Here is a 23,843-nt window from a genome sequence, read left to right on the forward strand (position 1 = left end):
CCACAAGGTCATGAATAATGTCCTCATTCACACCTGAGGAGACAAAGAAGACCTGCTAATGCTGCATACTAATGAGCCTTAGGTGTCACTAAGCCACAAGAAAGAATGCAAAGACAACACACACACACACACACACACATATATATATTACTACAGAATTGGTTCAGAGTTGGAAACATCTTGAAAAAAAGTGTATTTTTCCACAAACTGTGTATGCTTGCAAATTGTATAATATCCAAGGTAAACATTTCTAGTAATTGTGCAGTTAATTCTCATTCGTATTTTCAGAAAGTTTTGGATGTAGGCTATCCTCTCCCCAAATTTGTCACTAATAAAACACAAAAATAATTTAAAGGATTAGTTCACTTTTAAAATGAAAATTCTGTCATCATATACTCACCCTTAAGTTGTTTCAAACCTGTATGAATTTCTTTCCTCTGCTGAACACAAAGGAAGATATTTAGAAGAATGTCGGTAACCAAACAGTTTTTGGTTCCCAATGACTGCCATAGTATATTTTTTTCCTACTATGGCAGTCATTGGGAACCAAAAACTGTCTGGTTACTGACATTCTTCTAAATATCTTCCTTTGTGTTCAGCAGAGGAAAGAAATTCATACAGGTTTGAAACAACTTAAGGGTGAGTATATGATGACCGAATTTTCACTTTAAAAGTGAACTAATCCTTTAAAGAGAAGGCTTATAGTGACCTTTTAAGATTTTGTTTGCACCTTGTAAATTAGGTTTTGATGTGGCAGTAAAAACTTTATAATCTATCCAAAACGAAATGTTGTCTTTCATATTTCGTCTGTAACATATCGTCTTTTATAATATATATTAGGGCATAAATGTTAATTTGCAGTTTAATATGTTGCTTATACAAAGACATTTTATTTCAACGTATTCAGTCGATTTTTACTCATCTCAGTAGGCAATATAGATAGTTTCATTCACACACAGACACGCGCGAGCTGTAGTAAACAACAGCATGCATATGCGCCGTGCATTCATTCAAACACAGAAACGCGATTCAAATTTAAACAGTCTTTTGCGGTTTACAGACACCATTTCATATCGCGATTAGAACAAAGCACTTACTGATGATCTGCAGGATCCGTTGTTAGGCTACTCCAGCACGTTTGAGGTAAAATTTCCAGGATTATCACGATATTATTATTCCTCACAGCGAGTGTGTTTTCCAGCTGTTGTGGGCGTTGACTGGTTTGCATGTGTTGCTCCAGATAATCTGCGTCTGAATAGCGCGCGCTCTCCATGGGCGTGTCACATTAGCTGAGTAATGAGGTGAGAGAACGATAATGAGAACGGCTGATCTCTCGCTCTTTATGTCACAGTGTCTGGTGGTTCCCTGGGTTTAACATTAGAGGTCTCGGTTTTCACGGTGTCTAGGCATTTTCACTACATTTCCCATAATCCTGTCTGTAACTGATTGTTCATTTCCTTCAGCTGTCTCTCGTCACCTTGTTTGCACTTGTGTATATATACCCTGTCTGTTTCAGTGTTTGTCACGGAGTCCTTGTATATTGTCCCCACACTTCCGTTCCTGTTGTTCGTGTTTATCTTGTGTTCTTTGGATTGCCTGTTGATTTCGACCCTTGCCTGGACTGTTTGTAAGTACGGATTACCCTTATAATAAATACTGCAATTGGATCTTCTCGTCTTGTGTGTGTTCGTGACAGAAGGACTCCGTCACAAATAGATCCAGCAGTACGGATACGATCCGGTCGGTATGTGGATACCGCGTGGCGAGATTTTCCCTCCGGGAAAGGATGAAGGATCCTCGATTTCTTTGTTGGCCTATTTTTCAATGTGTGCTAGAAGGAATGAGGAGACCATAGCCGCCAGGTTCGTAGAGGAGACTGTAAATTCCCCAGAGATGGGGAGTTCGATGCCACCGAGACGCCATCATGGACGGAGGAGGAGACACAGCCCGTCTGCCCAGTCAGAGTTGGTTCACGTCCTGTCTGCCCAGTCAGAGACTGTTCACGTCCCGTCTGCCCAGTCAGAGACTGTTCACGTCCCGTCTGCCCAGTCAGAGACTGTTCACGTCCCGTCTGCCCAGTCAGAGACTGTTCACGTCCCGTCTGCCCAGTCAGAGACTGTTCATGTCACGTCTGCCCAGTTTGAGACGGGTCTAGAGATGCCCATTTGTGGGGCCGCCAAGGCAATGATGGACTATTTGGAGCGTCTGGCTCGGATCCTGGACATGCCAGTGTCTGCTGTTCCAGAGCCGGAGCCAGTGTCTGCTGTTCCAGAGCCGGAGCCAGTGTCTGCTGTTCCAGAGCCGGAGCCAGTGTCTGCTGTTCCAGAGCCGGAGCCAGTGTCTGCTGTTCCAGAGCCGGAGCCAGTGTCTGCTGTTCCTGAGTCGGGTCTGGTGGTTCCGATTCCGGTGGTCCGGAGACGGAAGAGGAGAAGGAGAAGGGCCTCTTCAACGGACCGTCCGGTGGTTCCTAATCCAGAGACCATCCCAGAGGTGACTGCCATCCCTGACGCGCCGGTTAGGCATGCTGCTCTGCCGGCCCCGCCCGAGCTGCTCGCCCTGCCGGCCCCGATCCAGCATCACGTCACGCCCGCCGAGCCTGAGCTTCACGTCACGTCCGCCGAGCCTGAGCCGGTGGTGTCTGTTCCTGTGCCTGAGCCGGTGGTGTCTGTTCCTGTGCCTGAGCCGGTGGTGTCTGTTCCTGTGCCTGAGCCGGTGGTGTCTGTTCCTGTGCCTGAGCCGGTGGTGTCTGTTCCTGTGCCTGAGCCGGTGGTGTCTGTTCCTGTGCCTGAGCCGGTGGTTTCTGTTCCTGTGCCTGAGCCGGTGGTTTCTGTTCCTGTGCCTGAGCCGGTGGTGTCTGTTGCTGTTCCTGAGCCGGTGTCTGTTGCTGTTCCTGAGCCGGTGTCTGTTGCTGTTCCGTGGTCGTCTCCGCCGTGGCCGCCCGAGTGGTCGTCTCCGCCGTGGCCGCCCGAGTGGTCATCTTCACCCTGGTCGTCTCCGCCGTGGCCGCCCGAGGGGTCTTCACCGTCGTGGCCGCCTGAGGGGTCTTTACCGCCGCGGCCGCCCGAGGGGTCTTCATCGCCGTGGCCGCCCGGGGGGTCGTCTTCGCCCTGGCCACCCGATGGACTGTCTGCTTCGCCCTGGCCGCCCGATGGACTGTCTGTTTCGCCCTGGCCGCCGCTTAAGCCGTTCCCCCTTGTTCCTGTTCCCCTCCATGGACCTGGCCCCCCATCCCACCCCCTGATCCTCCACCTTTCCACCTCCCGCCTGGACTCTTGTTTTGTTTGTTTCTTGTGGTCTTGGAGCGTCTGGTAGCCGCTCCGTAGAGGGGAGGTTATGTCACAGTGTCTTGTGGTTCCCTGGGTTTAACATTAGAGGTCTCAGTTTTCACGGTGTCTAGGCATTTTCACAACATTTCCCATAATCCTGTCTGTCACTGATTGTTCATTTCCTTCAGCTGTCTCTCGTCACCTTGTTTGCACTTGTGTATATATACCCTGTCTGTTTCAGTGTTTGTCACGGAGTCCTTGTATATTGTCCCCACACTTCCGTTCCTGTTGTTCGTGTTTATCTTGTGTTCTTTGGATTGCCTGTTGATTTCGACCCTTGCCTGGACTGTTTGTGAGTACGGATTACCCTTATAATAAATACTGCAATTGGATCTTCTCGTCTTGTGTGTGTTCGTGACACTTTATATATAGATTACATAAACAGAGAATATTTCTTTTAGTTTTGAATTAGATAATTTAAAACTACACACTTAGACATGAGCTATATATCTCTATAATCATATGAGGGAATAGTATTTGCTGAGTTTTGTTTAAGTTTAGAGACGTGCTTCAGAAAAAAAGTTCACGGAGACGGAGAGGCAGAAAGCACACCCTGTATATTTTCTTTATTTTACAAAAGCACAACGTTTTATTTCGATTGTAAGTGGACACAAACATTTAACAGCTTATTTTTTCATATTTCTTTAGGCTGTATGACCAAAACTGACGGAGTATTTTAGGTCTATTTTGCTGCTATGTAAAAAAAAAACGAGCAAAACGGACCCGCGCGTTTGCCGACCTCAGAGGGTTAAACAAACCAGATCAAGAGCAAAAACTAAATAAAGGGTATAACTGAAAAATAAAGCATAGGCTCAAAACTATTACAAACAGTGGGCATTGCCGATGTCTTTGTTGACATGGTAGAACAGGACTGACTATGCATTAAACGTTCTCACAATTAAATAAATAATATTCAGCTAACCTTCTAGTGGCCTACTTTCTTCAATCTGTCTCTCTTTACATTTACATTTAGTCATTTAGCAGACGCCTTTATCCAAAGCGACTTACAACTGAGGACTACAGCAAGCGAGTCATCGAGAAGAGGCAAAAAAGACTCTCTTCTCCAGTGGGTTGGGCTAATCCAAAAGAAGTGAAACCAAGGGGGGTGTTCTGAAGACAGACTGTTACCTGTTAAACAGCGGTGCTCTGAAAACACCCACATTAGCAATTAGTGCTTTCCGCCTGATGAAATGAACGCGGCAAAACTGATGAAATGAACGCGGCAAAACTGATGAAATGAACGCGGCAAAACTGATGAAATGAACGCGGCAAAACTGAACGCGGCAAAAAATCGACCAATCAAAATTTTGGTCGAGCCAGAACTTATCGACCAACAATCGACTAATCGACTGGGAGATTACAGCCCTAGTTATCTTACATAATTTCTAAACATTTTTATTTTGTTTTATGAACCTTTTTATAAAATATGGCAATTTATTTTTATTTAAAGGGCTTATGTCTGCTATTGTAGGATCGTTTAGTTAATGTAAGCAACTAATTTTTAGACTAGGGATGTCAACGATTAATCGACGATCGATTAATTGTCGATAATACATTTAATCGATACAACTTTTCGATCATCGATTAAGCAGGTTAATGCGCGTGCGCTGCTCAATCGCGAAACAAAGTGAGTGCGTTTTGTTTGGGACCATTTTACACCTTCATTATGACTAAGTTTGCGTGTTCATTCGCAGCCTTTTGTTTTGTGCAAATGTAAATTGCTAATTTGTGTTTATTTTGTGTATGCCTATCTATATCTGATTTATATTATATTGGATGCATCCCTTGAATGAACGCTGTAGTGCGCGTGATCAGCTCCAGCGCGCGGCTCAAACGGCACTGCACGACTAATAACGACTATTGGGAGGACTGTCATATTACATAACATTTTAATAAAGAGAACAATATTGTAATAAAAACATTGTGCATTATTTGAGTTTAGTTGCCGTGTCACGTTGCTCCAGGAAGAGCGCGTCCACAACATGATCATTCTGAATGAATGGCACGTAACTTAGTTCAAGTTCACTTGTGCATTCGCGTCATTTTGTGCAGAAATAATTTGTAATATTATGTTTATTTTGAATATATCTGATGAATCTCATATAGGATGCGTTTCTTTGAGTTAAATAACGCGCTAGCAAACTAAGCGCTCCAGTTTAACGTTAGCCTTCATTCAGCGCGCGCAGCTCAAGCAGAAATGCACGACTAATAATAACGATGAATAATTTGGGACTGACATATTACATAACATGAGAACACTATTGTATTAAATGGTTGTGAATGCATTGGGTTTAGTTGCCGTGTTCAGTTGCCGGTGTTCAGGGAGAGCTCGTCCACAGTCTCACATTCTGCACGCGTCTGAGGCGGCGACGCGTTGTATAGTAGTCATTATATTTGATAATTAAATAATCAATGACATCGAAACATTCATCCATCGATCATGGGAATTTGGAAAATTGACATCCCTAAACAACAATAAAACATAAATTGAGCAATATAACATGCATTTTTATTCAGTATAAGCAATATTTAGCTTTTTATGTTAAAGACACTATTGATACCGTGAGAAATTTACATTCTCAGGAAAATAGCCGCTTATCAGTTAATCGTTAATCGATCGATAAGGTCAATCAAATAACGATTAATGAATTAATCGATAATTTGCATCCCTAATTTAGACGCATGAACTGGGTGCCGGTGCTGTGCTGTTCATGCTCGGACAGATTCGGCTTGAAGTCGTGCATCTTCGGATGCGGAGCCGCGCGCGCTGTTACAAAAAAAGCCGTGCACTGCACACCGCCTCGCGAAATGGGGCCTTGCGCACCCAACGCGCACGACCGCACAAAAATTACGACATTTTTGCCGCACGCACCTTTGCGCTCGTTCGTCCGGACATAAGAGATGCTGTATTTTCAGTTTTATAGCTGATTGTCTTATTTTGTTTACATCTTACTTTACACACTTCAGGGCCGGCTGTCGCTGCTCAGGGGAGAGACTGTATGACACTAGGTGGTACAGCCTGAGACATCCACAATAAAAATATTGCCTTCTGCATTTTTGTTTTGCTTTTCCCTCCATTGTACCGAACTCGTACCGAACCGTGATGTATGAACCGAACCGTGACTTCAGTGTACCATTCCATCCCTACAGTGTATGTGTGTGTAGCTCAGGACTCAGTATTCACCATTGTCCCAATATGTAGGTATGATTTAGACATCAGTGTATGTGTGTGTAGCTCAGGACTGAGTATTCACCATTGTCCCAATATGTAGGTATGATTTAGACATCAGTGTATGTGTGTGTAGCTCAGGACTCAGTATTCACCATGGTCCCAATATGTAGGTATGATTTAGACATCAGTGTATGTGTGTGTAGCTCAGGACTCAGTATTCACCATTGTCCCAATATGTAGGTATGATTTAGACATCAGTGTATGTGTGTGTAGCTCAGTACTCAGTATTCACCATTGTCCCAATATGTAGGTATGATTTAGACATCAGTGTATGTGTGTGTAGCTCAGGACTGAGTATTCACCATTGTCCCAATATGTAGGTATGATTTAGACATCAGTGTATGTGTGTGTAGCTCAGGACTCAGTATTCACCATTGTCCCAATATGTAGGTATGATTTAGACATCAGTGTATGTGTGTGTAGCTCAGGACTGAGTATTCACCATTGTCCCAATATGTAGGTATGATTTAGACATCAGTGTATGTGTGTGTAGCTCAGGACTGAGTATTCACCATTGTCCCAATATGTAGGTATGATTTAGACATCAGTGTATGTGTGTGTAGCTCAGGACTGAGTATTCACCATGGTCCCAATATGTAGGTATGATTTAGACATCAGTGTATGTGTGTGTAGCTCAGGACTGAGTATTCACCATGGTCCCAATATGTAGGTATGATTTAGACATCAGTGTATGTGTGTGTAGCTCAGGACTGAGTATTCACCATTGTCCCAATATGTAGGTATGATTTAGACATCAGTGTATGTGTGTGTAGCTCAGGACTCAGTATTCACCATTGTCCCAATATATAGGTATGATTTAGACATCAGTGTATGTGTGTGTAGCTCAGGACTGAGTATTCACCATTGTCCCAATATGTAGGTATGATTTAGACATCAGTGTATGTGTGTGTAGCTCAGGACTGAGTATTCACCATGGTCCCAATATGTAGGTATGATTTAGACATCAGTGTATGTGTGTGTAGCTCAGGACTCAGTATTCACCATGGTCCCAATATGTAGGTATGATTTAGACATCAGTGTATGTGTGTGTAGCTCAGGACTCAGTATTCACCATGGTCCCAATATGTAGGTATGATTTAGACATCAGTGTATGTGTGTGTAGCTCAGGACTCAGTATTCACCATGGTCCCAATATGTAGGTATGATTTAGACATCAGTGTATGTGTGTGTAGCTCAGGACTGAGTATTCACCATGGTCCCAATATGTAGGTATGATTTAGACATCAGTGTATGTGTGTGTAGCTCAGGACTCAGTATTCACCATTGTCCCAATATGTAGGTATGATTTAGACATCAGTGTATGTGTGTGTAGCTCAGGACTCAGTATTCACCATTGTCCCAATATGTAGGTATGATTTAGACATCAGTGTATGTGTGTGTAGCTCAGGACTCAGTATTCACCATTGTCCCAATATGTAGGTATGATTTAGACATCAGTGTATGTGTGTGTAGCTCAGGACTCAGTATTCACCATTGTCCCAATATGTAGGTATGATTTAGACATCAGTGTATGTGTGTGTAGCTCAGGACTCAGTATTCACCATTGTCCCAATATGTAGGTATGATTTAGACATCAGTGTATGTGTGTGTAGCTCAGGACTGAGTATTCACCATTGTCCCAATATGTAGGTATGATTTAGACATCAGTGTATGTGTGTGTAGCTCAGGACTGAGTATTCACCATTGTCCCAATATGTAGGTATGATTTAGACATCAGTGTATGTGTGTGTAGCTCAGGACTCAGTATTCACCATTGTCCCAATATGTAGGTATGATTTAGACATCAGTGTATGTGTGTGTAGCTCAGGACTCAGTATTCACCATTGTCCCAATATGTAGGTATGATTTAGACATCAGTGTATGTGTGTGTAGCTCAGGACTCAGTATTCACCATTGTCCCAATATGTAGGTATGATTTAGACATCAGTGTATGTGTGTGTAGCTCAGGACTGAGTATTCACCATTGTCCCAATATGTAGGTATGATTTAGACATCAGTGTATGTGTGTGTAGCTCAGGACTCAGTATTCACCATTGTCCCAATATGTAGGTATGATTTAGACATCAGTGTATGTGTGTGTAGCTCAGGACTCAGTATTCACCATTGTCCCAATATGTAGGTATGATTTAGACATCAGTGTATGTGTGTGTAGCTCAGGACTCAGTATTCACCATTGTCCCAATATGTAGGTATGATTTAGACATCAGTGTATGTGTGTGTAGCTCAGGACTGAGTATTCACCATTGTCCCAATATGTAGGTATGATTTAGACATCAGTGTATGTGTGTGTAGCTCAGGACTGAGTATTCACCATTGTCCCAATATGTAGGTATGATTTAGACATCAGTGTATGTGTGTGTAGCTCAGGACTCAGTATTCACCATTGTCCCAATATGTAGGTATGATTTAGACATCAGTGTATGTGTGTGTAGCTCAGGACTCAGTATTCACCATTGTCCCAATATGTAGGTATGATTTAGACATCAGTGTATGTGTGTGTAGCTCAGGACTCAGTATTCACCATTGTCCCAATATGTAGGTATGATTTAGACATCAGTGTATGTGTGTGTAGCTCAGGACTGAGTATTCACCATTGTCCCAATATGTAGGTATGATTTAGACATCAGTGTATGTGTGTGTAGCTCAGGACTGAGTATTCACCATTGTCCCAATATGTAGGTATGATTTAGACATCAGTGTATGTGTGTGTAGCTCAGGACTGAGTATTCACCATTGTCCCAATATGTAGGTATGATTTAGACATCAGTGTATGTGTGTGTAGCTCAGGACTCAGTATTCACCATGGTCCCAATATGTAGGTATGATTTAGACATCAGTGTATGTGTGTGTAGCTCAGGACTCAGTATTCACCATTGTCCCAATATGTAGGTATGATTTAGACATCAGTGTATGTGTGTGTAGCTCAGGACTGAGTATTCACCATGGTCCCAATATATATTATTTAGACTTCAGTAATTTGGTGGAAAGGGAGTTGTTGCTCAACTTGCTTGCTGTAGGTGCATTACATTTATGGAAACGCAGTATCTTGAGCCCTTTTGAGACATAGCACTCTCAATAACAGTTAATTACTATATAGCATTGGTATGTAACAATATTTTATGGGTCTTTGTTCTCTCTGGCTTTGACTGATTTGCCTTGTATTTTAGGAATTACATTTAATTTTATGTTTTTTTATTTATTTTTATGCACAAAAGTCCGTGTCAAGAGGAAGTGGTCGGAAGAAGAAGTTGGAGCGGTTGAAAAGCACATGATGCATTTCATCCACAGCTGTCGAGTGCCTGGGAAGACGGACTGTGTCTCATGCCTGTTGGCCGAACCTCAGGCACTGAAAAACAGAGACTGGTCTGCTGTTAAGTTTTACATTAACAACAGAATTACTGCTTTAAAAAGAAAACAGAGTCGGTAGGACAAATTTTTCTATATATTTTTTGTTAAATCAATATGAGTTGAAGGCTTTATAAAGCTGTCTTTAATTTTCGCAAGAATTGTTAAAAAAAAAAATTTGTTGGGGGCCGTCAGTTCCGGGACCCCAACTCCATTGCCTAGCACGGCACATGTTTTCACATGTTTTTTTTGCTTGTTTGTTTCTGCAATTTGGATGCTGTTTATTAATAAATGGTGCTTGCTGCTACAGCAATAAAACTGATCTTGTGAATTCAGTAGTGGATCTATACTTTATGTAATAGGTTGCCCTTTGCTTCTATGATAAACATCTCATTTTAGTGAGTGTCTGGGGGAGCACGATTACTGCAAAACAAATAGTTGTTTTAGTGGGTGGTTTATTACAGCATGTTTAGAACTAAGAAATGCAGATCAAATGGACAGCTTGCAATGGCCGACTCCCTTGCAAACTCTCTACTTCACAGCAAAAAAGAAATGTTTTAATCAGTATGATTATCTTGTTCTTAACTCACTCACTTTTCACCATGGTCCCAATATGTAGGTATGATTTAGACATCAGTGTATGTGTGTGTAGCTCAGGACTCAGTATTCACCATTGTCCCAATATGTAGGTATGATTTAGACATCAGTGTATGTGTGTTTATATGTCCTGAAAGGTGATGAAATTAATATTTGTCCTCATATGTAGGTATAAAATCAGGTTGTGCAAAAATATGCTTTAAATGAAAACCTCAACAGATGACTGTCATAACAAGACCATCGGCAACCTAAAACTTTTTTCAGCTTGGTCCTAGTAGCTCTAGAAAGGCATGTCCCCATATGTGATGTATTTTTCATACGTACCAGTTTTTCACAAAAACGCGTATGTGTGTGTGTGTGTGTGTGTGTGTGTGTGTGTGTGTGTGTGTGTGTGTGTGTGTGTGTGTGTGTGTGTAATACTTTTTTTATGACAGTTTTTCTCAGTCGCTTTGGTACATTTATCGAATCATCCTCGACATTTGCAAAACAGTAAGCGCATTTCTCAAAACAATTTGTACAAATAGCAAAACACCATGGATTATCTGTAAAAGCCAGTCTCTTGCTAAAAATCCTTAGTTCTCTGAAATAGCTCAAAGTTGCATCTCTTCAATTGGCAAGCCTATATACAGTGCTGCATGCAAAAGCAAAGTTCTGCCTAAGGGGTCCTTCCTGTGTTTGCCTTTCTAATGTTGTATTTTTGCCTTTGTGCTCCTATTTCTTTTTCTTTTCTATATCACAATAAAAAATTATTATGTTTTTTTTTTGTCAGACCACTAAATGTGTAACTGTGAATCCTATCCAGTCTCTTTCAATCAATAACTCACGTACAGTAGTGTGTAAATTTGTACTTTTGAAATGGATATATGGCATACAGAAGAAGCGCAGCTTTGTACATTTCAATACAGTAACTGTCATCAAAACTTTAGCCATAGTACATGATCAGAACATCCCTCCAGAACATGACTAAGCAATTTGACACAGCTTATCCGTACACAATGACACAGGGACTTGTCATTCTGATGGCACTGACATGTACATTGACACACATATTTATTTTTGAGAGATGAACTGGTTTCTCATTGTTTGATCTACATTCTCTTCAGTAGTGAAAGTCAAGATTCACCTGCACAATTCATCAATTCATGGCACATTTACAAAACTAATAGAAATATGCTTAACAGTTTATGACAACTAGATCAACCATTTTGCATTTAATGACTTATACGATGAACAAATAACTAGATGTTTCGAGGGGTAAGACTATTGTACTCCCAGCTTGTGGAGGGTTGTCGGAGCAATGGGTGGCGGGCAATATGCCAACCTGTCGAAGTGGGGTGTCGAGGGTTTGTGGGCCATTCCCTTTGCAGGGCCTACAAAATGCTTGGCATCACAGGGGCGAGCCAGCGAAGGGCCATCAAGTTGGCCACTGATGCTGCAGAAGTAGCATCAAGGTGGCTGTGGATCAGGAGAGGAGAGGCATGGCGTGTAGGGTAGTAGCGCTACCTGGACATAAGCTGGGACTTGATCACCCCGGCTGAGTCGCCAAGGGGAGGGGGTCTGATTGTTGAAAGACCCGAAACCCCCCGTGATCCTAGGTTACATCACTGATGATATGTCCAGGTGCACCAGACGGTGTATCTAAAACCTTCTTTCTGGAACAACCAGTGACTACCAGGAACAGTCTGGTTGACCACCAAGTACAGATTGGTGACAGCTGGAGAGACAGTGGACAGCCCGGAAAGACGGCACCGGGGCAGTGAGGGGTAGCATCCCAAGCTGCACCTTCTGAGAAGAAGGAACCCACAAAAAGCTACAAATCGACCTACAGGAGATATACCCCTAGGGATTCCCGAGAGGGGGGGCGGAAGAGAATCCCACAGGATGGATCAAAGGATGACGACACATGGCAATGAAAATACGACGACGACAATGGAATGTATATGTGGCAAGATATGCAAGAACCGACATGGCCTGCGGATCCACCAGGCCAAGATGAAGTGTATGCAGAAGGAGGTAGAGTCACAGCGCACAGGAACTATGCCTGGTGAGACGCAGGAGGAGCCAGGCCCGGAGTCACCCCACAGTGCCCGGAGCCTCCAGGTGACGCAACCACCTGACGCACACAGGACATCAGAACATCGTCGGGTGAAGTGGCCCCAAGCTAGCAAGGAGAAGGAGTGGCGCCAGCTTGATGAAGACGCAGATACCATCTTGGAGATAACTGCCAAAGGGAGAGCTGATCGACGCCTCAAAACGATGACTACAATCATCATCAGCCTAGCTGCAGAGAGGTTTGGACTTGAGGAGAAGCGAGCAGCGAAGCCCCCTTATACCATGAACAACAGAGCAAGCAAAATCCATCAGCTCAGGCAGGAGCTGAAGACCTTGAGGCAGCAGTTCAAGGTTGCAAGCGAAGAGGAGAGGGGACCTCTTGCGGAGCTACGCAGCATAATCCACAAAAAGCTGATGACCCTGAGGAGAGCGGAGTGGCATAGGAGGAGGAGGAAGGAGAGGTCCAGGAGGAGAGCTGCCTTTCTAGTGAACCCATTTGGATTTAAAAAACAGCTGCTAGGACAGAAGCGCAGCGGCCAACTCACCTGCTCTAAAGCTGAGGTTGACCACCACCTCAAGCAATCCTACAGTGATGAGTACAGAGAGCAAGACCTGGGCCCCTGCAGATCTAGGAGGTGGTTAGAAGGGCAAGGGCAAACTCTGCTCCAGGGCCCAGTGGAGTACCGTATAAGGTTTATAAGAACTGTCCAAGACTACTCCACAGACTCTGGAAGATCCTGAAGGTGATTTGGAGGAGGGGAAAGGTAGTAGACCAGTGGAGACAGGCAGAGGGTGTTTGGATCCCGAAGGAGGAGAAGTCTCAGAAAATCGAGCAGTTCCGGACCATCTCACTGCTGAGTGTTGAAGGAAAGATTTTCTTCAGCCTCATTTCCAGGCCACTGACAGACTACCTCCTGAATAATTCCTACATCGATACAGCAGTCCAGAAGGGAGGAATCCCAGAGGTACCTGGATGTCTGGAGCATACAGGTGTGGTCACTCAGCTTATCAGGGAAGCCAGGGAGAACAAGGGGGACCTGGCTGTGCTGTGGCTGGACCTCGCAAATGCCTATGGATCCATACCCCATAAACTGGTCTAAGAGGCACTGGACCGGCATCATACCCCGAAGAAGTTCAGAGACCTCATCCTGGACTACTATACCAACTTCCATATGAGAGTCTCCTCCGGAACAATAACCTCAGACTGGCACAAGCTTGAGAAGGGGATCATCACTGGCTGTACAATCTCAGTTATCCTTTTTGCACTCGCCATGAACATGCTGGTGAAATCTGCGGAAATGCAGTGTAGGGGGCCCCTCTCGAAGTCTGGAGTTAGACAGCCACCCATCCGAGCCTTCATGGATGACCTGACAGTGACCACAACATCTGTCCCAGGCTGCAGGTGGATCCTGAACGGCCTTCAGGAGCTGATGTCCTGGGCTCGCATGAACTTCAAGCCAGCTAAGTCAAGGTCCCTCGTGCTGAAGAAAGGGAAGGTCACTGACAAGTTCCACTTCTCACTTGGCACCACCAAGATACCATCACTGACAGAGGAACCTGTGAAGAGCCTGGGGAAGGTGTTCAATTGTAGATGATGGCGCCCGTCCTGGCAAGCCGTCCGCTTCGCTCCTTTGCTGTCGAGTCTGTTTTGCTCCTACTACTTTTTGCCTTTCGATATATATCTGCTCTGCTGGCATATGATCGTCAAACCCTCCTTGACCTCAGGGCTTGGTCAGAGACCCTGTTGCCATCTGATCGCCCTCTGTACAACCAGCTAACACCGGTGCTGACGGATATCCCCGATCACCTGCGGCGTATGCCCACAGTCTCTCCTCGGAGGGACCGCAACCAAAAATCTCGCTCCAACGGATCCTACGGATCCGAACACCGAGGATGGCTATCGTACCCACCACCCCTGAGAAAGCGTTTTAGAAGACGTGGGAAACGTGCCGGTATGATTGCCCGATTAAAAGCTCACTTGAGAGCTTCCTCTTTGGCTGAATCGCGCCCCGGACTTTCTCCCCCTGCCCGGTTCGTATGCAGCCGATGGATCCGCCCTGTCTTCCCGGAGCCATCGCTGATGCTTGTTCCAGCGAATGGACCCGCTACCTTAATGCAGCTTAAAACTGGAAACTCGCGGAGAAGGTTTACTCACATCCAGCCTCCCGACGCCGGCCCGGTCTCGTCCGTCTGGTCCGCTGCTCTTCCTGTCACATCGCAGACACGTCATCAGAGCGCTACCATCATGGTAAGGAATATCGCCGGGAACATCGCGAGACTACAGCACGCTGTGTATGATGGAAGGCGTGGAGTGGATCTCAGCCTGCTCCGCCCCATCCAGAGGTCTACTGACCATAAATCTTACATCAAAACTGAACTTTTTAATGTCCAGTCCCTGTCAAATAAATCTAGCCTGATACATGATCATATTCTCGAGAAAGATATTGATCTGATGTGCCTTACTGAGACCTGGCATCAACCTGAGGTTTTTTTATCATTAAATGAAGCTTGTCCCCCTGGATACAGTTACCTGCACAGGGCTCGCTGCACTGGTCGAGGTGGTGGCCTGGCGGTAATTTTCCGCAACGCTCTCAAGCTTTCGCCTCTGTCTCTACCTGATGTGTCCTCTTTTGAATATCTGGCTTTCAAGTCAAAACCCCCCTCCAAGATAAATGCAGTACTGATCTACCGGCCGCCCAAACCTCACCCATTCTTTATCACAGAGATTCATGACCTCCTCACCTCTTTCTGCTCTCTATCCTCCAATAATATTATACTTGGTGATATGAACATTCATATTGAAAATCCCTCCGCACCGTTGGCAGCTGAGTTTCTAAATGTACTGGAATGTCTTAATCTCACACAGCATGTTGATGCTCCTACTCACACCAGGGGGCGCACCTTGGACTTGGTTATTTCTGACTCTCCTTCCATTAAAAATCTGTTGGTATATGACCTGGGCGTTTCTGATCACAGCATCATCTCCATGGACGTTTCCTGCCCGTCACCCCTCGCTAAGCCTAAACGTGATATTCATTTTCGCAATATAAAAAAGATAAACCCTGCCATCTTGTTCTCTGATCTCAAACTGCTGGCCGCAGTCTACCATCCATCAGTCAACGAATCAGTTGAACACTATAACTATTCTCTTCACTGCCTCCTGGATACACATGCCCCCCTCAAAACAAGAACTGTGTCTTTCTCCCGTTCTGCCCCCTGGTTCACGGATGAACTGCGCAAGATGAAGGCTGGTGGCCGTGCCATTGAGAGGCGTGTCAAATCGTCTGGCCTGGTGGTACACAAGCTGGCCTACAAACATCACCAGAAGGCCTACGCAGCGGCCCTTAAACAAGCCCGGTCTATCTACTACTCCAACATTATCAATAACAGTCCAGGAAATTCCAAACAGCTTTTTTCTACCATAAATCATCTCCTTAATTCCAAAAACCAAACCCATACCGAACCCACAGCAGAACTCTGCAACAGGTTTCTTGTATTTTTCAAAGATAAGATCAACTCCATCCGGTCTCACCTTTCTGGCTCCCCAGCTCCATCTCTGCCATCTGTCTGCTCACAACCCCCTCTTTTCAGCACTTTCACTACAGTCACACAGATTGAAGTCGAGGGTCTCATTAAAAAGATGAAGCCTTCCACCTCTCCACTGGACCCCTTCCCTACAGCACTCATCAAATCGAACCTGTCGGCCATTAGTCCTCTCATTACACAAATAATAAACCATTCATTAAACTCTGGTCATGTCCCACCCCCACTCAAAACTGCCGTTATCAAACCTCTCCTGAAGAAACCCAACCTTGACCCAGAATCCCTCTCCAACTATCGGCCCATCTCCCATCTTCCATTCCTGTCCAAGGTGCTTGAAAAAGCTGTTGCTGCTCAACTACAGGAGCATCTACAACGTCATTCACTGTTTGAAACATTTCAATCAGGTTTTCGAACTGCTCATAGTTCAGAGACAGCACTGTTGAGGGTAACCAATGACCTTCTCATTTCTGCAGATTCTGGATCCCCCTCTCTGCTCATTCTCCTTGACCTTTCAGCGGCCTTTGACACTGTCGACCACCATATCCTACTAAGCCGTCTTCACACTGACATTGGTCTCCGTCACTCCACACTGGACTGGTTCACCTCATACCTCGCTGACAGGACAGAGCACGTCAGCCTGGGATCAGCCAGGTCCCGAACAGCCCCTGTCACTTGTGGTGTCCCGCAAGGATCTATCCTAGGACCCCTGCTCTTTATTATATACATGTTGCCATTGGGTCATATCATCAGCCGTCACGGCATCTCCTTTCACTGTTATGCTGATGACACCCAGTTATACCTGCGAACCGACTCAAACCTATGTTCTACCCCGGTCCTTCCATCATTATCTGCTCTCTCATCAGCTTCTTCACCATCATCTCTAGCACTCTCAAATTGCCTGGAGGAGATTAGGGCGTGGATGAGTTATAATTTCCTCCAGTTAAACAGCTCTAAAACTGAAGCCATACAAATCGGCACCCCTCATCAGGTCCAGTCATCACCCATAACCACTATCTCTTTCTCCGGTCAAGACATCCCCCTCTCAACTACTGTTACCAACCTCGGTGTGAAGCTGGACCCTCAACTGACCTATGCAAATCACATCAAACATCTGTATAAAACCTGCTTTTTTCATATCAAAAACATTTCAAAACTCCGCCCCTTCCTCACTTTCTCTGACGCAGAAAAACTCGTCCACGCCTTAATTTCCTCCAGGCTGGATTACTGTAACAGCCTGCTTATCGGTATACCAAATAAACACCTTCAAAAACTTCAATTCATTCAGAACTGTGCTGCCCGAACTCTGATGAAAACCCGCAAATACGAACACATCACTCCCATTCTCCAAAATCTCCACTGGCTACCCATAACCTCAAGAATTCAGTACAAGATTGCCCTCATCACCCATCTGTGCATCTATAGCAATGCCCCGAAATACCTCAAAGACCTCCTTACCCCTCACTCATCCACCCATAACCTCCGGTCCCAAAGCACACATCTCCTCCATCAGCCACGTTCACGACTCCGCACCATGGGAGACCGAGCCTTCAGTTGTGCTGCCCCTCGCATCTGGAACTCCCTCCCTGAACATCTGCGAAAACCCCAGTCTGTGGACACTTTTAAAAAAGAGCTTAAAACTGTTTTGTTCAGGCAGGCGTTCTTAAGTTGTCCTTAGGCTTTGCAAATCTCCCTCTGCACTGAAAGAACTCCTCTTTTAGCTGTCTTTTTTTCTTTTAAAAATGTATCTTATTCACTTGTTTTTTATTATTATCTCTTTTTTAATGTGGTCTCTGTAGCACTTTGAGATTCTTTTATGAAAAGTGCTGTACAAATAAAATGTATTATTATTATTATTATTGTAGCCTGAGAGACGCAGCTTCCACAAAAGCGACCAACCAAGACCTGGAGACCTGGCTGGCCGCGGTGGACAAGTCTGGCCTTCCTGGCAAGTTCAAGACCTGGATTTACCAGCACGGCATTCTCCCTCGGATCCTGTGGCCCCTCCTGGTGTATGAAGTCCCCATTTCAACGGTGGAAGGCTTTGAGATGAGGATTAGCAGGTTTCTGCGCAGGTGGCTGGGACTGCCTCGAAGCCTGAGCAGCATCGCTCTATATGGGCAGAACAACAAGCTGAAGCTTCCCATGAGCAGCCTGAGCGAGGAGTTCATGGTGACGCGGTCCAGGGAGGTCCTACAGTATCGGGATTCCAGTGATCCAAAGGTTGCCCAGGCTGGGATTGAGGTCAGGACAGGGCGGAAGTGGAGGGCGGCCGTGGCAGTGGACGACGCAGAGTCAAGGCTACGGCAAAGGGTGTTGGTGGGCTCAGTGGCACAGGGGAGAGCTGGCCTGGGAAGCAGAAGAACTCCTCGCTACGACAAGGTAGAAGGGAAAGAGAGGAGGTCCCTGATCCTGGAGGAGGTGCGTGCAGGAGTTGAGGAGAAGCGAGCTTGCCAGATGGCTGGGATGCGGCAACATGGCGCCTGGACAAGATGGGAGCGAACAGCGGAGCGCAAAGTCACATGGACTGAGCTTTGGAAGGCTGAACCCTACAGGATAAAATTCCTGATCCAGGCGGTCTATGACGTGTTGCCAAGTCCATCCAACCTCTTCTCCTGGGGAAAGGTGGAGACACCAGCATGCCCCCTCTGCCAGAGGAGAGGAACGTTGGAACACATCCTGAGCTGCTGTCCAAAAGCCCTGGGCGAAGGGCGTTACCGCTGGCGGCATGACCAGGTCCTAAAAGCCGTAGCGGATTCTTTCTGCAGTGGAATTAGCCACAGCAAGAGCCTTCGCCCAGTGAAGACCGTAGCCTTTGTCAGAGCTGGGGAGAAGTCAACACCAGCTGCCCGGGGCACCTCCTCTGGCCTGTTGGCAACGGCGCGCGACTGGGAGCTGGCAGTTGATCTGGGCAAGCAGCTGAAGTCCCCTGAAGCAGTTGCCATAACAGCATTAAGGCCTGACATTGTGCTCACCTCAGAGTCCTCCAAGCAGGTAATTCTCTTGGAGTTAACAGTGCCTTGGGAGGACCGTATGGAGGAGGCCAATGAAAGAAAGAGGGCAAAGTACTCCCAGCTTGTGGAGGGTTGCCGGAGCAATGGGTGGCGGGCAATATGCCAACCTGTCGAAGTGGGATGTCGAGGGTTTGTGGGCCATTCCCTTTGCAGGGCCTACAAAATGCTTGGCATCACAGGGGCGAGCCAGCGAAGGGCCATCAAGTTGGCCACTGATGCTGCAGAAGTAGCATCAAGGTGGCTGTGGATCAGGAGAGGAGAGGCATGGCGTGTAGGGTAGTAGCGCTACCTGGACATAAGCTGGGACTTGATCACCCCGGCTGGGTCGCCTAGGGGAGGGGGTCTGATTGTTGAAAGACCCGAAACCCCCCGTGATCCTAGGTTACATCACTGATGATATGTCCAGGTGCACCAGACGGTGTATCTAAAACCTTGCACAGAGAACTATTTCATAAATTTTTAGCAACATGACATTAGCAACTGATAATGTAGAAAACAGAAGACAATTGTACATAATCAATTGCATGAATGTACCAAAGCAATAGCAACTTGTGCAAAAGAATGAGAAACTGCTTTTATGATATGCATACGTGACTAGATGATGTGGAGGTTGAACAAGTAGTTTTGAGAATTTCATTTCTGATCTGAGAAATGCACCAAAGCGACTGAGAAAAACTGTAAACAAGCAATGTTTATCAAGAAAACTTTGGTGGCTTGTTTGAAACTTGTTTGAAAGTTTAAAAGCCTGGAGGTGTAAAGGTTTATGTGCATAGATTGATTAAACGATGGATATATCAACATAATGATACTGTATATAGAACAATACGAAGACAGGTAGACAGATAGATTATATAGATAGATAGATAGATAGATAGATAGATAGATAGATAGATAGATAGATAGATAGATAGATAGATAGATAGATAGATATTTCCCCTGAATGCAATTCATTTTTTAAATTGACATTATGTCAAATCCTCTTCCTGTCATCCCAAATCAAATTCCAAATAAATGTTTTATGGGGTGCAGTCAATTCAGTTTAAATTCACACATGAATACAACCAATTTGTTAATTCATTGTTTTTATAAAAAAAGAAAAAAAAGAACTTGCATATGTCTTCAAATTTTACGTGGCACATCTTACATGCACTCAGTAGAGAAGCAATGTCACAATACTGTAATTTATAACACTGTCCTTAATCAAGAATCATTGTACCACAGAAAAACCACACCTTCACATTAATGCCTATGCAGGCACATTAAAAGAGATGTTCAGTTCACAGAGTTTGCAGGGTAAGAGCTTACACAGCTCATACGTGGCCTAATTCTGTCTTCATCCTTTACGGGGAGTGCAGTTTCAGCCTCCTACCAGTTCACTGCCTCCTGCCCAGTACACTCGCATCTCCCACTAAGAACCACAACTGGCAGAGAAAAGCTTTTAGAGCCGTCTGCCCTCTCTCTAATTTCCAGAGTTCAACCAGCTCTTATATAACAAGACATGCTGACTAAACTAAACGGATGCAACTACAAGTTCAAGTGAAAAACAGAACAGAGGCAAAATATATTAATCAGTGGCTGTCCAGGTGACCAAGGGAGCGAAATCTCTTGAGGGAGCCAAAGTAAGTTCAAGCTCACCTTGGAAAGTCTTTCGGATGTTGAGGGTGAGGGTGAGGGTGTAAGAGGAAGCCAGGAAATGCCATGAAAATGTCACCATGATAGCAGTCTGGCAGGAGAAGAACAGTCCGAAGATTCTCTCCTGTCAACTCACATCCCTCCAAGAATGCAGAGCTGATAAGAACAGACATGGCCAAGTGAAAACTCCTGCAACAGTTTGCTTTGGATAGACTAACCGATTAGGGTGCTTATTTTGTAATCCTTTAATTGCATTTTTGAAAGAATATCATAATTAATGAATGAGTCACACAAGATAAATCAAGGGAATTTTTTTTTTGAACAACACTTTTCACAGACTTTCAAAGCAACTTCATGATGTGAATATATATAGTGTTTAGAATATATCTTCATGTGACATTTAGCACATTAGAGCTGGGCAATATTATCTACATTTTGTGATGATACAAGCAGTCAAGCAGTTGAGATATGCTATATACTGTAGTATATATATATATCACCCTACGTGAGTATACTGTATCCGGCAAAAGTTGGACATATGTATATATCAAACTTTATATAAAGAAATGGTCGACAATATACATATTGCCGGGTTTAGATGGATGGATGTGTGTAAATTTTTATGCGTTTAATCTTAACATGTGTCAGCGGTTCTCCAGCCACTTTTTTGTCTCCTATAAACATATGGCAAACGCTTTGCTATTAACCTGCTTAAGGAACATGTATTTATCCTGAGCTTTACTGAGCTTTTCAAAAGGCCATGTTTAATGTAAACTCTTCAAATGATTGTGAATTGTTTGAAGCTAACAATTACCAGGCATAGCAGGAATATTGTTTCTCGAATTACAAAAATTGTGCTCGGGCCAAATAAAAGAAGGCTTTTAGCATGTGAGTGTCGGATGGAGGGGTCATAATAATGGCTGGTGAACTTGGTCCCACCTTTAGTTAAATAATGGAATTACTAATGTTCGCTTCAGTTACTAGCTCCATCGCTCAAACTCCCCAGGAGGAAGAAGAAAGTGTATTATTCATGCAACACGCTCCTCCATAGCAACTACACTAATAAGGGCCCAGTGGGCTAAGATGAATGTTCTCAAGCTGCATATGAAATGTACATATCAAATCCATAATTGAACAAAAAAAATGGAGAAGTGAAAAGCACAGTGATGCTGTTAAGAAATAAAATAAATGGTTCTAAAAGGAGCTGATTTTTAGATTGTGTTTTAACTTCTGAAGTTTTATTCATACTTATTTGACCAATTGCAGCTCTGAAAGTACAGTGGGATATATAGTCCAAAGAGCTTATACGGCTTAATTTTTTGCTCCTGTTGAAACACAAAAATGAGTCAGTTGGTAATCTTTGTTTCAATGCCAAGTCAGAGTTCATACAGTAAAAAAAAAGACATGTGGGGGCAATCAAAAGCAACAAAAAGAAACCTGCTTCCCATTTTCATCTTGCTCTCAAACTTGGCAAGACAATAAAATGCAAATAGCTTTTGATAAGGCTGCTGTAACAGGAATAAATGCATTTGAGGGGGATTAAATGATTACCTATATAATAGTGCTTTTGATCTCACTTAATCTATATAATTATATAAAACATGTAGCATGCTATTAAGCTGACAGCCTGGGGCTCTTGATTGAACAGTATTCTGCAGGAGCGCACTGATTCAAGCATCACACCACATGTTTATCATTGAATCCAATGATGCTGTTCATACGCACAAAGGGACATTTCTGCATGTACTTACCAACCCCACTAAATGTATAATTTTGGCATCAACAGGTCATAATTCTAGGTTTAAAAGTCTAAAATCAATGCTCCAGGCTCCTACTGAAGAACCCATTGAGGTCACTGTTCTAACCCTTGTGGATTGTGGAAAATAAAATAATCCAAAATAATACCAGATTATATGTAAGCTTCCGATCTGAAACCAATCAAAACGATCCCAAACAAAAATCTAAAGTTAATCCGCTCTGGATTTCATCCAGTACACTGTAAGTACATGTAAGTGCACATAATATAAAATAAAATACAACCAAATATATATGTGAAATTTAACTGAGTATGCAAGATCAAAATCTAGAACTGTCACAGTGTCGGGTTTGTGTATGTCCACTAGAGATGGTGTACGTCCGTCAGAGATGGTGAGTCATTTGAGGGGACTCGTCTGGCCAAGTTCTCCGGAACTCGGGGAGGTTGCAGGGGAGGAGGTGGTCAAAAAATTCCGCGACATCGTCCTCCGCCTTACCATGTTCCTGATCCGGAGCCGCTGGTCTGGTCCAGCACAAGACCCTCGCCACTGATTCCGCCCAGCACAAGATCGTCGCCGCTGGTTCCGCCCAGCACAAGGTCATCACCGCTGGTCTCGTCCACCACAAGATCCTCGCCGCTGGTTCTGCCAAGCACGAGGTCTTCACCGCTGGTCCCGCCCAGTCCAGAGTCCTCGAGCAGGTTCCGTCCAGCCCTGAGTCTGCACATCGCCATCGGAAACGGTGGAGGAGGGGGAGGACCATCAACCTCCTCAAGAACCCGGAGGCCATCCCGTGCAGCCCGCTGTCGTCCCCGCGCAGCCCGCTGTCGTCCCCGCGCAGCCCGCTGTCGTCCCCGCGCAGCCCGCTGTCGTCCCCGCGCAGCCCGCTGTCAGCCCTGAGATCGTCTCGGAGCTGCCCATCATCAGTCCTGCCACGGCCAAGAGGGCTGTCTTCCTCTATTATGCAGTGGCAGTACTGCATGCGTGGAGGAGACACGTCACGTCTGCCGATCCAGAGAGTGTTCAGTTCACGTCTGCCGATCCAGAGAGTGTTCAGTTCACGTCTGCCGATCCAGAGACTGTTCACGTCACGTCTGCCGATCCAGAGACTGTTCACGTCACGTCTGCCGATCCACAAACTGTTCACGTCACGTCTGCCGATCCAGAGACTGTTCACGTCACGTCTGCCGAGCCAGTGTCTCTGGACAAGATGTCCGACGCCGGCGGTGTCTGTTGCAGTTCCTGAGCCGGCGGTGTCTGTTGCAGTTCCTGAGCCGGCGGTGTCTGTTGCAGTTCCTGAGCCGGCGGTGTCTGTTGCAGTTCCTGAGCC

At 45.0% G+C, this 23,843-nt stretch overlaps 2 protein-coding genes across 7 annotated transcripts in view; one reads left to right on the forward strand and one right to left on the reverse strand.

Moving 5' to 3' along the window:
* LOC306995476 (uncharacterized protein) overlaps nt 1-10,888 on the forward strand; it is a 32,086-nt gene extending 21,198 nt beyond the window's left edge. For all 4 annotated transcript variants that reach the window (XM_079607116.1, XM_079607119.1, XM_079607118.1 and 1 more), the window contains one exon: nt 9,795-10,888. In XM_079607116.1, coding sequence (XP_079463242.1) covers nt 9,795-10,006 — 212 coding nt within the window. In that variant the 3' untranslated portion in view covers nt 10,007-10,888. The remainder of the gene's footprint in view (nt 1-9,794) is intronic.
* Nucleotides 1-23,843, reverse strand: part of edil3a (EGF-like repeats and discoidin I-like domains 3a) — a 226,486-nt gene that overhangs the window by 145,931 nt on the left and 56,712 nt on the right. The window contains exon 1 of one of the 3 annotated variants that reach the window (XM_079607125.1): nt 20,763-20,884. The exons of the other annotated variants lie outside the window; for them this stretch is intronic. Within the exon in view, the coding sequence (XP_079463251.1) occupies nt 20,763-20,841 (79 nt within the window). The 5' untranslated portion in view covers nt 20,842-20,884. Of the gene's footprint in view, nt 1-20,762; nt 20,885-23,843 lie in introns of those variants that run through there. 3 annotated transcript variants of the gene reach the window in all.

Source organism: Phoxinus phoxinus (genome assembly GCF_949152265.1).
Source record: "Phoxinus phoxinus genome assembly, chromosome: 3".
NCBI classification, from domain to species: domain Eukaryota; kingdom Metazoa; phylum Chordata; class Actinopteri; order Cypriniformes; family Leuciscidae; genus Phoxinus; species Phoxinus phoxinus.